General features: G+C 44.7%; 2 protein-coding genes across 2 annotated transcripts in view; one reads left to right on the top strand and one right to left on the bottom strand.

Moving 5' to 3' along the window:
• Positions 1 to 16344, bottom strand: part of LOC141073676 (uncharacterized) — a 502533-nt gene that overhangs the window by 125236 nt on the left and 360953 nt on the right. The window lies entirely within an intron of this gene.
• The window catches only part of LOC141073931 (uncharacterized), a 30013-nt gene that overhangs the window by 3349 nt on the left and 10320 nt on the right, over positions 1 to 16344 (top strand). The window contains exon 6 of the mRNA XM_073561466.1: positions 2314 to 2404. Within this exon, the coding sequence (XP_073417567.1) occupies positions 2314 to 2404 (91 nt within the window). The remainder of the gene's footprint in view (positions 1 to 2313; positions 2405 to 16344) is intronic.

The raw sequence follows: 16344 nt of genomic DNA, 5'->3' as shown, positions 1-16344 counted from the left end.
AGATGAGGGGACATGCATACCAGGCATATACTCGAATCAATAAGCTTACCCAGTTGTTCACGGCAAAAATAGGTGCCTCGGCTTACATTCGGGTCGGCTAGTACTCGAGTGTATATATGAGTATATTTTATACTTGGTAGAGATGACAGGATAAAGCTGATCATAGACATTAGATGTTGTCGGGTTCTTCTCACAATTTTCTAGCTATGGAGCCTTAGGAGCTGACAGGTTGGATTTATACCGGAGACCCACAGCTACATGATAACTACTGCTGTCATCATTTGTGATCGTCATTTTCATTTATGATCTTTTCTGTTCTAAATAAATTCACACGACTTCTCAGTTTCATGACTTGACACCATGGCTCTATCAGGTGACCTCCGGATGGTGGTCGGTTTTCCACTCTGTTGGACCACAGCCTGTGTAGTCTCTGTCCCACTGCTGATAATGCTTTTATCTTTGCTTTGCTGTGTTGCTTCTGTGCAGATGTTTCACTTCCTTATTTGGTTTGTCTTCTTACATCTTGGGAGGGACTATTTGTACTCTCCTGGCACATGCTGACTTTGCTGCCAATATTCCAAGTTAGATGGATGTTTGGAGTCCCAGTTTCCCAGGGAAATATTGTCTTGCTAATATTTTCTCTATTGCTTCTCCTGCGATTTGTTTGCGTGTTCCCCTTCTCAGCACTTCCATTTTGTTAAATTCAGGGTCTGGTTTTTTTTATTTATATATACACTCACTGGCCACTTTATTAGGTACACCTGTCCAACTGTGTGTTAAGACTTAATTTCTAATCAGCCAATCACATGGCGGCAACTCAGTGCATTTAGGCATGTAGACATGGTCAAGACAATCTCCTGCAGTTCAAACCGAGCATCAGTATGGGGAAGAAAGGTGATTTGAGTGCCTTTGAACGTGGCATGATTGTTGGTGCCAGAAGGGCTGGTCTGAGAATTTCAGAAACTGCTGATCTACTGGGATTTTCACGCACAACCATCTCTAGGGTTTACAGAGAATGGTCCGAAAAAGAAAAAAAATCCAGTGAGCGGCAGTTCTGTGGCCGGAAATGCCATGTTGATGCCAGAGGTCAGAGGAGAATGGGCAGACTGGTTCGAGCTGATAGAAAGGCAACAGTGACTCAAATTGCCACCCGTTACAACCAAGGTAGGCAGAAGAGCATCTCTGAACGCACAGTGCGTCGAACTTTGAGGCAGATGGGCTACAGCAGCAGAAGACCACACTGGGTACCACTCCTCTCAGCTAAGAACAGGAAACTGAGGCTACAATTTGCACAAGCTCATCGAAATTGGACAGTAGAAGATTGGAAAAACGTTGCCTGGTCTGATGAGTCTCGATTTCTGCTGCGACATTGGGATGGTAGGGTCAGAATTTGGCATAAACAACATGAAAGCATGGATCCATCCTGCCTTGTATCAACGGTTCAGGCTGGTGGTGGTGGTGTCATGGTGTGGGGAATTTTTTCTGGGCACTCTTTGGGCCCCTTGGTACCAATTGAGCATCGTTGCAACGCCACAGCCTACCTGAGTATTGTTGCTGACCATGTCCATCCCTTTATGACCACAATGTACCCAACATATGATGGCTACTTTCAGCAGGATAATGCGCCATGTCATAAAGCTCGAATCATCTCAGATTGGTTTCTTGAACATGACAATGAGTTTACTGTACTCAAATGGCCTCCTCAGTCACCAGATCTCAATCCAATAGAGCATCTTTGGGATGTGGTGGAACGGGAGATTCGCATCAGGGATGTGCAGCCGACAAATCTGCGCCAACTGTGTGATGCCATCATGTCAATATGGTCCAAAATCTCTGAGGAATGCTTCCAGCACCTTGTTGAATCTCTGCCACGAAGAATTGAGGCAGTTCTGAATGCAAAAGGGGGTCCAACCCCTTACTAGCATGGTGTACCTAATAAAGTGGCCAGTGAGTGTATATACCAAAAGTCTTTTTGGGTTCCTTTCTTTTTTTTTTTTTTCAGTCTTTCATGTATGACTTTGTGAACACATCTTTAGTCCTGTGTTTCACCCTCTCTCTGTTGTTGTTTTGGGTTACTCTCCATGTATTGTTGAGGGTGCATTAAGGACACTCAGGATCAACAGACGTTGAGTGGGGGCGTGATTGTGTAATTTTAGGGTGCCAACCTCTGTGGTCAGGCAGGGACAGATCAGAGTAAGGTTAGGGATTTGCCTATTCTGTAAATGAACCTGTGGCTTTGTACATCCCCGTGTGAGTGTTAGGTCTCAGTCATAACACTCCGTCTGTCTGTGACTTTTACAATCTTTCTTTCAGGGTGAAGATCTGCCCCATATTAATACTACAGAGACATATGTGAGGGGTGATGAGTGGTGTAAAGAGGAGATTCCTACAGATAACCGCACAGGTGAGTAGTGATCACTAAATGCTGAGAAGTCACTGACTCTACTCAGTCACTGGATGGTACAATTATGTCATGATTTTTTTTATAGTACATACAGTTTTTAGGTGTGGATTATAATGGAAGGCAAATTTCATGTGGAAATGGCAAAGTATCAATTAGCCTAATTGAAATGGCTTTTGTTTTCTTCCTACATTCTGTTCTTGTCTTGCAGACATGTGTTTCCTGCAGCCAATAATTGGCCATAGCAGACTCTCATTGGTCAATGCTGTGTTCAGAGATTGGCTGCAGCGATCACATGACTGTCTGGCCAGAAGAGGAGATACAAAAATCAGCATGATTGGAAAATGAGCATATTTGGTATCACCACTTCCGTAAGAGTACAAATTATTAAAGGGAACCTGTCACCCCCCCGGGCATTTTTAAGTAAAAGAGCCACTTTCAGCAGCACTAAGGCTGCATTCTGTGAAAGTGGCTCTTATGTTTCTGATCCCTAGTAACGCCGAAATACAGACTTTTATAAATTCCCCGCCATACCTCTTGTGTGTCCAGGAGGTGTATTTTCTTCCCCGGTGTCCAGCGTCTTAGTGTCACGCCCTGGGGGGTGACAGGTTCCCCTTCAAATTAAAATTTAGCATCAGGACCAGAAGAGGAGTCATAGGTGATACACGGAATTTTAGAAAATAAGAGAGACATAAATAGAATTGGAAATCCGCAAAAGATCTTAGCCTGCACTTCTTTCGAACACCGTGTGCAGCGGCTTGATATGTCTTGCGCAGGGTCAGCCCTTGTCTTCCTCCTGAAACTCACTGACTTGTTTACTTTGGCCACTGGACTGAGAGTGATAGCCTGGAAAGAAATCTAAATTGATCTGCTATAATATGAAAGGCGCACATCTAAATCTTGATTCTATATTTTGGAAAATCTGTTCACAATCAAATAAATAACTGACAATTGATCTGCATAAATTTGTTTATATATTGCACGTTGATATCCATGGAGAATCAGGAGCAGGCACGAGAAGCAATAAACCTTTGTTATTTAGTAGGTGTCAACAAAGTTCCTGTTAAAGAATAACTTTCATTTAAATTTTTTTTTCATAAATCAATAGTGTGCTAGAAAATAAGAAAATTTGTAATATATGATATTTTAGATCTCTGCTTCTTTCTACTCCCGGACTGATCATTCACTCTCAATATTCCCAATTTTCAGGGAAAATCTGTCTTCACTCTCCCATTCATCAGATAAGAGATGCTACTGATGCTTATAATGTTCTATGGAGAACTGTAACTATGGCTTCAGGAGAACATGCAGTTGAATATTTTTAAAGCACACTTAAAAATGTGGGGATAGATATTAGCTGGATGATAGTGGGTAGTGCACAGCACAACAGAATTCTTGGAAACTGAGGTGAAAGGTTTGGATTATGGAGGATGTTAGTCTTGCATCAGTTGCAGAACAGAGAGCATGGGTAGGATAATAGACAGGGCTGAAGGAGGAGATGTAGAGTGGTGCAGAACTGTGAAGAGCTCTGTGTGTGCGAGAGATATCTTGATATTGTATTCTGTAGCTGATGGGTAACCAGTGCAATTACTGGCACACGGTGGGGGCATCGGTGTAGCAGCTGGACAGAAATACCACCCTGGCTGCCGCATTCAGGACAGATTGGAGAGGAGAAAGTTTGGTAAGAGGGAGACCGATCAGTAGAGCATTAAAGTGGTCCAGTGGAGAATGAGTCAGAGCGACAATAAATATTTTTGCAGTTTCAAAAGCGAGAAAAGATTGGATTGTAGAGATGTTTTTAAGATGCAGGTGAAGTGAGCTAATACAGAATCACAAATAGCGAGTTTTTGTTCCTATTCCAAACAATGAAAACCTACAAAAAAAATTAAATAACTGCTCAGGAATTAATATAAATATATTTTTTGTTAATATATGAAATTCATTAAAAGATAAGCGGACAATGTATATGGCCAGTATAAAATCTATATCCAGTAATTGGTTGTAAATTGAGAACATGGTATTGCATGTGACTACAAAATAATAGGTAAATTTTAATAACATGTTGCAGGATGAGAGCAAATAAGCTCACACTTTGTAGCAATATGTTATATGATGATGTGGCCTCTAGGGGTCTCACTACGTTGATGTGTGTACTATAGAGTTTAAGAACTTGTTGGTTAGTTATTGTTAGCAGACATCTTGTAATGGAGGAATGCTTCACAAGTCTCATGTAATAAAGAGCCTGGAGATATCCAAGGAGTGTGATCCATGACAGGAAACAAAGAACAGAACATGGTGGCAGCTGGACACAGAACCTGCAAATCCTCAGAGCTTGTGTGAGGCTGGGACTGTGTACAGAGGATCACAGCACTTGTAAGTACAGATTCCCTGACATTACTGCAAAATGGAGACTGGTCTGAAGCCCCCTCAGGGACTGGATGTCACTTCATGTAATCTGTCCCAGACTTGGAGACATTACACTGTATGTGGATCTCACAGTGGCCCCCAGTGATGACAAATGGAAAGTGAAGCTGTTTTATTACCTTATTGGGGAATATGGCAGAGAATTAGCCCACACCTTACTCCCACACACAGACAACCTCCTTCTAGCAGACATTGTGCAGGCATTTGATAAACACTGTGACCCAAAGAAGAATGAGACAGTGGAAAGATATAACTTTTTCACAAGACATCAGGAGGATGGGGAAAATGTGGACAGATATCTGACAGAGCTGAGGAGGCTGGCAACAACATGTGGTTTTGGAGAGATCAGGGACAGTCTAATCAAAGACAGAATGGTGTGTGGCATAAAAGACAGTCATCTCAAAGAAAGATTACTGAGAGAGAGGAAGACGTGACTTTAGAGAAATGCATGCAAATCTGCAGGGCTGCTGAGCTGTCAAAACACAGCCTGAAGATGATGGCAGGCACCAGTGATAATGATGATGATAAGGTACATGCAGTATCTATGAAAGGAAAGACAAGACCAAGCTCCCCTATAAGCACTGTCCACTGCAAGCATTGTGGGAAAAGACATGAGAGAGACAAAACCAAGTGTTCAGCATATGGTGAAATCTGCAGATCATGTGGAAAGAAGAATCATTTCTCAGCTGTCTGCAGGCAAGGAACAGGCAAAGAGTACAGACAGCTCCACACTGTGACACCAGACACTGACAGTGCAGAGGACATTACATGGCCACAACTGCAGCCTGCAGCTGAGAAAGTCAATGTAGTCAGTAGGCAAGGATGCCAAGCAGCTTTATGCACCATTCTTGTTGAATGAGAAGCCCATTACACCGGGTGCAGAATTATTAGGCAAGTTGTATTTGAGAGGATTCTTTTTATGATTGAATAACAACTATGTTCTCAATCAACCCAAAAGACTCATAGATATCAAAGCTTAATATTTTTGGAAGTTGGAGTGGTTTTTTTTTTTAGATTTGGATATCTTAGGAGGATATCTGTTTGTGCAGGTAACGATTGCTGTGCAGATTTATTAGGCAACTTAATAAAAACCAAATATATACCCATCTCACTTGTTTATTTTCACCAGGTAAACCAATAGAGCAACACAAAATTTAGAAATAAACATTTCTGACATTCAAAAACAAAACAAAAAAATTCAGTGACCAATATAGCCACCTTTCTTTACGATGACACTCAAAAGCCTTCTATCCATGGATTCTGTCAGTTGCTTGATCTGTTTACGATCAACATTGCGTGCCGCAGCCACCACAGCCTCCCAGACACTGTTCGGAGAGGTGTACTGTTTTCCCTCCCTGTAGATCTCACATTTTATGAGGGACCACAGGTTCTCTATGGGGTTCAGATCAGGTGAACAAGGGGGCCATGTCATTATTTTTTCTTCTTTTAGACCTTTACTGGCCAGCCACGCTGTGGAGTATTTGGATGCATGTGATGGAGCATTGTCCTGCATAAAAATCATGTTTTTCTTGAACGATACCGACTTCTTCCTGTACCACTGCTTGAAGAAGGTGTCTTCCAGAAACTGGCAGTAGGTCTGGGAGTTGAGCTTCACTCCATCCTCAACCCGAAAAGGTCCCACAAGTTCATCTTTGATGATACCAGCCCATACCAGTACCCCACCTCCACCTTGCTGGCGTCTGAGTCGGAGTGGAGCTCTCTGGCTTTACTAATCCAGCCTCGGGCCCATCCATCTGGCCAATCAAGAGTCGCTCTCATTTTATCAGTCCATAAAGCCTTAGAAAAATCAGTCCTAAGATATTTTTTGGCCCAGTCTTGACGTTTTATCTTATGTTTCTTGTTGAAAGGTGGTCGTTTTTCAGCCTTCCTTACCTTGGCTATGTCCCTGAGTATGGCACACCTTGAGCTTTTTGATACTCCAGTAACGTTGCAGCTCTGAAATATGGCAAAAATAGTGGCAAATGGCATCTTGGAAGCTTCATGCATGATTTTCCTCAATTCATGGGCAGTTATTTTGCGCCTTTTTTTATCAATACGCTTCTTGCGACCCTGTTGGATATTTGCCATGAAACGCTTGATTATTTGGTGATCACGCTTCAAAAGTTTGTCAATTTCAAGACTGCTGCATCCCTCTGCAAGACATCTCACAATTTTTGACTTTTCAGAGTCCGTCAAATCTCTCTTCTGACCCATTTTGCCAAAGGAAAGGAAGTTGCCTAATAATTAAGCACACCATATATAGGGTTTTGATGTCATTAGACCACACCCCTCCTCACTACAGAGATGCAAATCACCTTATTTACATAATTGGCAGTTGGCTTTGAAGCCTATACAGCTTGGAGTAGGACAACATGTATAAAAAAAATGGTGTGATCAAAATACTCATTTGCCTAATAATTCTGCACCCAGTGTAGATTTCAGCTGGATTGTGGAGCAAGCTGCAATGTAATTCCATCTGCTCTGCTGAACAAACAGGTTTCTATTGAGCCAAATGGCAAGCTACTGGTGATGTACAACAAACGTGTTCTGAAACCGATGGGGACATGTAAGCTCAAAATACGGAACCCATGTAACAGCAAGAGTTATAGAGTTGAATTTACCGTGTTGCGTGGTGGTAGCCATGTACCATTATTGGGAGTAAAAGCAGTTCAGGCAATGGACTTAATAAAAGTACAGTCTCAGAACATTATGTCTGTTGAAGTTACCCAGGATATACCAAATCCCAAACTAAATGCAGAGCACAACTTGGATATTCAGAAAATAAAAACGAAGTATGCTGATTGATTTGAAGGTGATGGGTGCTTTGAAGGTAAATATAAGCTAGAAATTGACAACACCGTGCAGCCTACCAGATTACCTACAAGGAGAGTGTCTGTAGCTTTAATGCAACCGCTGAAAGTAGAACTGCAAGATTTACAGAGAAGAGGCATGATAGCACCAGTCCATAAGAGCACAGATTGGATCAGCAGTTTGGTCATAGTGCAGAAACCATCTGGCAAGTTAAGAATATGCATTGATTCTAAGCCGCTCAACAAGGCGCTGAAAAGACATCATTAACCATTGCCGACATTAGATGATGTTCTACCAGATCTATCAAAAGCTAAAATATTTTCTGTATGTGATGTGAAAAATGGATTTTGGCATGTGGCACTGACTGAAGAATCAAGTTTATTGACAACATTTTCTTCACCATTTGGATGTTTTAAATGGCTGAGAATGCCCATGGGACTAAAACCTGCTCCAGAGGTGTTCCAGCAGACATTAATGGAGGCTTTGGAAGGTCTTCCTGGAGTTAAGACAATAGCAGATGATATACTAATAGTGGGAGAAGGTGAAGATATGGAATCTGCAATCAAGGATCACGATCAGAAGATGATACAATTTTTGGACAGATGCAGAGCAAAACACATAAAGCTGAACTTGGACAAATTCAAACTGAAAATGACAGAAGTGGCCTATATTGGACATCGTCTGACTTCAAACGGTGTAAAAGTGGATCCTGAAAAGGTGAGAGCAATACAAGATTTGTCTACCCCTACTGATGTTTGTGGAGTACAACGATTTTTGGGCATGGTAAATTATCTATCCAAATTTTTCAGTCATCTGTCAGACATGTGTGAGCCACTGAGACAGCTAACCCACAAAGATGTGCTCTGGGAATGGACGGAAATCCAGGAGACTGCTTTCCAATCAGTAAAGAAAGCTATTGCAGATGCAGCAACCCTAAAGTATTTCAATCCAGATCAAGAAGTAGTGGTACAATGTGATGCTTCAGAAAAAGGCCTTGGAGCTACATTAATGCAGAACAAACAGCCACTCACATTTGCAAGCAGAGCCCTTACAACAACAGAGCAGGGATATGCTCAGATTGAGAAGAAACTACTGGCTGTGGTATTTGGGTTGGAGAAGTTTCACCAATACACCTATGGTCGACGGGTAAGAGTACAGTCGGATCACAAACCTTTGGAGAGCATTACAAAGAAACCACTACTGAATGCCCCAAAGAGACTACAGCGCATGCTGTTACAACTTCAGAAATATGAATTTGACGTCGGGTACTGTCCAGGAAAAGACTTACTAATTGTAGATAAGCTAAGCAGTGCTTACCTTCCCATCACAACTGATGAGGCGAAAGACATTGAAACCATCAATATGTGTAACTATCTTGCAGTGTCAAAAGAAAAGTTGAAGCAAATCCAGACTTTCACAGAGAAGGATAAAAGTCTCCAGAGTTTAAAGACTGTCATCTTGCAGGGCTGGCCAAAATACAAGCAGCATGCTCCAAGGGAAGTTTCACCATTCTTCCACATAAGAGATGAATTGTCAGTGCAGCAAGGAATCATCTTTAAAGGAGACAGGGCGGTTATACCAGAAGTTCTCAGAAGAGACATACTGAAAACATTGCACTCTTCTCACTTAGGCATGGAAGGATGTCTACGTCGAGCACGAGAATCTGTTTATTGGCCAGGTATGAATGACCACATTAAAATTTATATAGCACAATGTGAAATATGTGCATCCTGCAGTGATAAGCAACCAAAGGAGACATTGCAACCATATGAAATTCCACATAGGCCATGGTCAAAAATAGGAACAGACTTGTTCACATTGAATGACAAAGACTACCTGATTACAGTGGACTATTTCTCTAACTTCTGGGAGGTTGATTTGTTGCAGGACACAAGGGCGGTGTGATAAAACACTCCGGGATCGCCTTTGCTGGGGTCAAATGTCACGTGCGTTCAGCATGAAACTCAGGCGCAGAGCCGGGGTCCGGGTATAACTGACACTGGGTCAGGTTTATTAAAGGTGAAAGCAATGCATAAAGGAAATAAAAACATAAAACAAATCCTTGCCTGTCCGGCACTAACTAAACAAGGTACAACCTAACTACCAACTGGCGGGCTTCTCCCGTCCAGCTAAACCACAGTTACCGTGGGCACTGCTTTAATTTACGTGGGCACTGCTTTCATTCACGTGTGTTTCTCACACAGACAGGCTCTCTGTGTCCCCAGGCTGAGACACTCACACAACCAACTGGCATCCTTTTATATCCGCCTCCCATTATTCATTAGTAACCAGGTGAGATACTGACCAGACTAGGCCACATAGGAAAGGTATCTGGGCGAGATATACCTGCCCTCATCCACTATTCCCACATGATCCTCACATATCCCCCCCCCCTGCTCAGACCACTCCGGTCGAGCAATGACACCTGACAAACAGTGCACTCGGGACAGGGTATCTGCATTCCCCATCTGTACCCCTGGGCGGTGCTCCACCGTAAAAGTGTAGGCCTGCAGGGCAAGGAACCACCGGGTCACCCGGCTATTCCGTTCCTTGTGCAAGTGCATCCACTTGAGAGGGGCATGGTCAGTGATCAGCCTGAACTTTTGGCCCACCAGGTAATATTTGAGGGCCTCTAGAGCCCACTTAATGGCTAGGCACTCTTTTTCTACGGCTGCATACTTTTGCTCATGTTTATTCAGCTTCCTGCTGAGATAGAGGACTGGGTGTTCCACTCCGTCCCTCACTTGTGACAGTACGGCCCCGATACCGGTATCAGAGGCATCCGTTTGTACCACAAACTCGCTGCAGAAGTCCGGAGTCACCAGTACGGGTTGAGAGCAAAGTGCCCGTTTTAGGCTATGAAAGGCTTCTTCAGCCGCTAAATTCCATTTAATCATGACAGAGTCTTTCCCTTTGGTAAGATCTGTCAGGGGGGTAGCGATCGCTGCAAAATTGGGTATGAACTGGCGATAATAGCCGGCGATCCCCAGAGAGGCTTGCACCTGCTTCTTGTTGACAGGTTGCGGCCAGTCCTGAACCGCTTGAATCTTATCGACCTGGGGTTTAACAATACCCCTCCCAATTACATACCCCAAATACCGGGCTTCTTCTAGCCCGATGTGACATTTCTTGGGGTTCGCGGTTAGACCTGCCTTCCACTGGTCGTCAATCACAGCTTGTACTTTCTGGAGATGAGTCTCCCAGTCGAAGCTGTAAATGACAATGTCATCCAAATAGGCCGAAGCGTACTGCCTATGTGGCCTCAGGACTCGATCCATCAGTCTCTGGAAGGTCGCCGGTGCTCCGTGCAGTCCAAACGGCATATACACATACTGAAATAAACCTTCCGGCGTAGCAAATGCCGTCTTTTCTCTGGCTGCCTCCGCCAGAGGGATCTGCCAATACCCCTTTGTTAGGTCTAGGGTCGTAATATACCGGGCTTTTCCTAACCGATCTATTAACTCGTCGACCCGGGGCATAGGGTAGGCATCAAATTTTGAGCCTGCATTCAGTTTCCTGAAATCATTGCAGAACCGGATGGTGCCATCTGTTTAGGAATTAACACAATCGGGCTGGACCAAGCACTGTGCAATTTCTCAATGACACCTAACTCTAACATTGCCTTCACTTCTCGGGATGCGGCTTCACGGCGCGCTTCCGGAATTCTGTAGAGTTTCATGTGAACTGTGACACCAGGTTCCGTTACGATGTCATGTTTCATTAGCGTAGTCTGCCCGGGTTTTTCTGAGAAAAACTTTTGGTTGTGAAGTAGAAACTGCCTGATCTCAGTCTTTTGCCGCTCCGAGAGAATCTCTGCAAACCGTACCTCCTGTACGGTATGCGAGCAGACGGGACGGGCCAGCTCCCCTGAAAAGGCAGACCGATCTTTCCAGGGTTTTATCAGATTTACATGATAAACCTGTTCAGGTTTCCGTTTACCTGCCTGGTATACTTTGTAGTTTACTTCACCAACTCTTTCCTTAATCTCAAAGGGGCCCTGCCACTTTGCTAGGAACTTACTGTCCACCGTGGGGACCATGATCAACATCCTATCTCCGGGTGCAAACGTACGGATCTTGGCACCCCTATCATAGATTCTTTTTTGGGCTCCTTGAGCCTGCATCATGTGTTCTTTGACGATAGGCATAACAGCCGCAATACGGTCCTGCATTTGGGATACGTGATCTATCACCGTTTTAAATGAAGTGACCTGACCCTCCCAGGTTACTTTGTCGACGTCTAATGGTCCGCGAGGACGTCGGACGTACACTAACTCGAAAGGCGAGAATCCCGTTGAAGACTGGGGCACTTCCCTGATGGCAAAAAGCAAATACGGAAGTAAATAGTCCCAGTTCTTCCCATCCTTGTCTATCGCCTTTCTCAGCATCTGCTTCAGAGTTTTATTGAATCGTTCGACCAACCCGTCTGTTTGAGGGTGATACACGGATGTGCGTAACGGTTCGCTTTGTAACAACCGGCAGAGCTCCTTCATTACCCTGGACATAAAGGGAGTCCCCTGGTCGGTGAGTATCTGTTTTGGTATACCGACCCGACTAAACATATGCACCAGTTTCTTGGCAATCGTATTGGTGGCCGTGTTACGCAAAGGGATGGCCTCCGGGTAACGAGTGGCATAATTCAAGAGGACCAGGATACGTTAGTGTCCACGTGCAGACCGTGGAAGGGGCCCAACTAAATCCATCCCAATCCTCTCAAACGGGACCTCAATAATAGGTAGGGGTACCAAAGGGCTACAGAAGCGGGGCTTAGGCGCAGAGGCTTGGCAGTCAGGACAAGACTCACAATATACACGAATATCGTGATGCATGCCTGGCCAAACAAAACAGTGTAATATCCTTTCGGTGGTCTTCTGGACTCCCAGGTGACCTCCCATCACATGTCCGTGGGCCAGGTCCAGCACCTGCCGCCGGTAGGGTTTTGGCACGACTAATAGTTGCACCGTGTCTTCCCCCTTTTTCTCTATCTGATATAGTAAATCATTCTCTAGGACCATGTAAGGATATGCCAGCCTAGAGCCAGGTTCTATGGGTACCCCATTTATCACTTTTACATTTGTCCTAGCCTGAGAAAGGGTAGGATCTTTTATTTGCTCGCTTTGGAAGTCATCTTTCTGAACTTCCAAATCCGACAAACGGGGAGGTGGACGGCTGTCGGCCTCCTCCTCTTCCCTGGTCTCCTCCGTATCACCCGCCATGACTGAAAACGGGAACTGCAGGTCATTTCCAGCAGACTCTTCCCTCGAGTCTTCCGGGGGGACCCATCCAGGGGTTCGGGACCCTCACGCGCCCTGGGAGAAGAACCATGTACACTATTACCCTGGGGCATCAACTGATTCTCCCAACATTTGCCAGAAGTGGGGAAAGTCCCGGCCCAAGATAACATCATGCAATAACGCAGGGACGAGTCCCACTTTATGTTGCACAGACCCATAGGAAGTAGTAATGCATATGACCGTGGTGTGGTATGAAAAGGTGTCTCCATGTACACATGCTACAGAAAATTTGTCTGATGGTCCAGTCGGGGCTGACACCAGACTGGCCTTCACCAGAGTCACCACACTTCCTGAGTCTAACAATGCCACCACATTTTTGCCATCAACAGTTAAATCACACAAGTGTTTTTCCACATCCTTTTGACCGGCATTCACACTCACTACCCATGCAACCATAGACATGCGGTTTTTAGAGTCTGTGACATCGCACTGCATGGGTTCAGCAGTGACCGGACAGTTCGCAGCAATGTGGCCCATCTCTTGGCAGCGGAAACACCTAACGGTCCCCTTGCTTAGACCATAGTTCGCTACTCTCGGCCTCGCAGCGCGGGCAGTCCCGTTTTCCTCCCCCACTGTCTTAGGGATTTTTCCTTCTCCCCTACTCCCTGGAACAGTCTTACCGGTTCCACGTGGAGATGATGAAGAACGAGGTGGGGTAGCGTCGTCTCGGAGTCCTTCCGCCACGGAGTAACTTTCAACCAGATCCACCAGTTGATCTGCAGTCATAGGATTTCCATGGCTTACCCACTTCCTCAGGGCTGGCGGTAGAGCTCTCAGGTACTTGTCCATGACGACTCTCTGGATTATCTCTCGCGCTGTCAGCACCTCGGGTTGTAGCCACTTCTTCGTCACGTGGATCAGGTCGAACATCTGTGACCGCGGTGGTTTATCCGGCTGATAAGTCCATTGATGCACTCTCTGAGCACAGACAGCGGTCGTCATTCCCAGCTGGGCCAAGATCTCGGCTTTCAGTTTGTCAAAGTCCTGCGCGGCTTCAGGTTCTAAGTCATAATAAGCCTTTTGGGCCTCACCGGAAAGAAACGGGGGAATCAGGCCGGCCCATCGTGCATTCGGCCATTTTTCTCGCACCGCCGTCCTTTCAAACGTGGTCAGGTATGCATCGACGTCATCTTCAGTCGTCATCTTCTGCCAGTACCGACTCACGTGAATCACTCTCGACTCGGCTTCCAGGTTAACCTCAGGTAAGCTTGCCAGGCGCTGCGCCACCTGCTGGAGAAGCGAACGATCGGTAGCTGTCATGTCCACCAACTCCTTCAGCTGGGCCATCATCACCCGATTAGCTTCTTGCTGGACGGCGGTGGACTGTACCAGCGCTTTCACCACGTCCTCCATGCTCATGCTTCCAACGTGATGCCCGCTTTCTCCACCACAATGTGATAAAACACTCCGGGATCGCCTTTGCTGGGGTCAAAGGTCACGTGCGTTCAGCTTGAAACTCAGACGCACAGCCGGGGTCCGGGTATAACTGACATTGGGTCAGGTTTATTAAAGGTGAAAGCAATGCATAAAGGAAATAAAAACATAAAACAAATCCTTGCCTGTCCGGCACTAACTAAACAAGGTACAACCTAACTACCAACTGGCGGGCTTCTCCCGTCCAGCTAAACCACAGTTACCGTGGGCACTGCTTTAATTCACGTGGGCACTGCTTTCATTCACATGTGTCTCTCACACAGACAGGCTCTCTGTGTCCCCAGGCTGAGACACTCACACAACCACCTGGCATCCTTTTATATCCGCCTCCCATTATTCATTAGTAACCAGGTGAGATACTGACCAGACTAGGCCACATAGGAAAGGTATCTGGGCGAGATATACCTGCCCTCATCCACTATTCCCACATGATTCTCACAGGCGGGAACAGTGATTAAAAAACTCAAGGCCCATTTTGCCAGGTATGGCATTCCAGATATCGTTTTCTCAGACAATGCGGCGCAGTTTACTTCGGAAGATTTCAAAACCTTCAGCAAGAAATGGGAATTTGAACACCAGACGTCTTCTCCCAGATATCCTCAGAGTAATGGGAAAGCAGAGTCAGCAGTAAAAACAGCAAAAAGACTCATGCAGAAAGCAAAGCAAGCAAGTACTGATGTATATCTGTCTATCCTGGATCATAGAAACACACCCACCCAAGGCCTAGACAGCAGTCCGGCACAGAGGCTCATGAGTAGGCGTACAAAGACACTCTTACCAACTGCTAGTCATCTGTTAAAGCCAAAGTTGCTGGAAACATCAAAGCTAAATTACAGAAGAATCAAGATAGGCAAGCTTTCAATTACAATAAATCTGCAAAGGATCTGCCTGAGATCCAGAGAAATGACAACATTCGGCTGCAGCCAAGCAGCACATTTGACAAACACTGGCAAAAGGCAAAAGTTGTCCAGAAACTAGGACCTCGGTCCTACGAAATTCTAACAGAGGAAGGAAGAAGACTAAGGAGAAATCGGAGAAACCTGAGGAAATCACAAGAAAGAGATGATTCATGGCCTTTTGAGCAGTATCCTGACACCCAAGACAACGAGGCAGCAAGTACAAGTCAAGTACCAACAGTGACAGCAAACCATCAGGGTGAGGATTCTGGCCAGAGACAGGCAATATCAGAAGGCATATTACCAGGATCAGAAGAACTACCAGATGTAGGCAGTGACACATCTTATATTACTAGAGCTGGCAGAATTATCAGAAAGCCGGCGCACATCAAGGATTATATCTAACTGGACTTATTATGTTATAGCTCTAACTTGGTCATGGTATACATTGTTTTATTAATTTTATTGTTCTTCCAGTTAAAAGAGAAAGGATGTAGCAATATGTTATATGATGATGTGGCCTCTAGGGGTCTCGCTATGTTGATGTGTGTACTATAGAGTTTAAGAACTTGTTGGTTAGTTGTTGTTAGCAGACATCTTGTAATGCAGGAATGCTTCACAAGTCTCATGTAATAAAGAGCCTTGAGATATCCAAGGAGTGTGATCCATGACAGGAAACAAATAACAGAACACACTTACTCATAATCTAGCGGTAATAACACCAATCAACATCCCAATACATCTCAAAACAACAGCAATGATGTCAATGCTAATGAACCATAAGGAGTAAGGGACTCCAAAGCATGTTTCACCTTGGCTTTCTGAAAGAGTCAGTGTGTTATTAATTAAAAAATGAAAGATGAGTCTAGGAGGAGAAAGAAGCATATTTCGCTGGTAAGAGATATTGAAAGTCACCAATGCTGTAATTCTTCACATTGGAGGAAAAATCCATGGGTTTAAGTTTTCCAATATATTTCCCTAAGGCAGAAGAGCCCCACACTAATTGTGTGTTTACTATAAAGTAGGAAAAGACTCAAGGCCCTGTCTCACATAACGAGATCGTCAGCGAGATCGCTGAAACGTCA

The sequence above is a fragment of the Dendrobates tinctorius genome, unplaced genomic scaffold, assembly GCF_039654945.1.
Source record: "Dendrobates tinctorius isolate UK_male_01 unplaced genomic scaffold, ASM3965494v1 ptg000014l, whole genome shotgun sequence".
Taxonomy (NCBI): domain Eukaryota; kingdom Metazoa; phylum Chordata; class Amphibia; order Anura; family Dendrobatidae; genus Dendrobates; species Dendrobates tinctorius.
The sequence above is the reverse complement of the archived record's forward strand: the minus strand, read 5'-3'. Positions and strand labels throughout refer to the sequence as shown.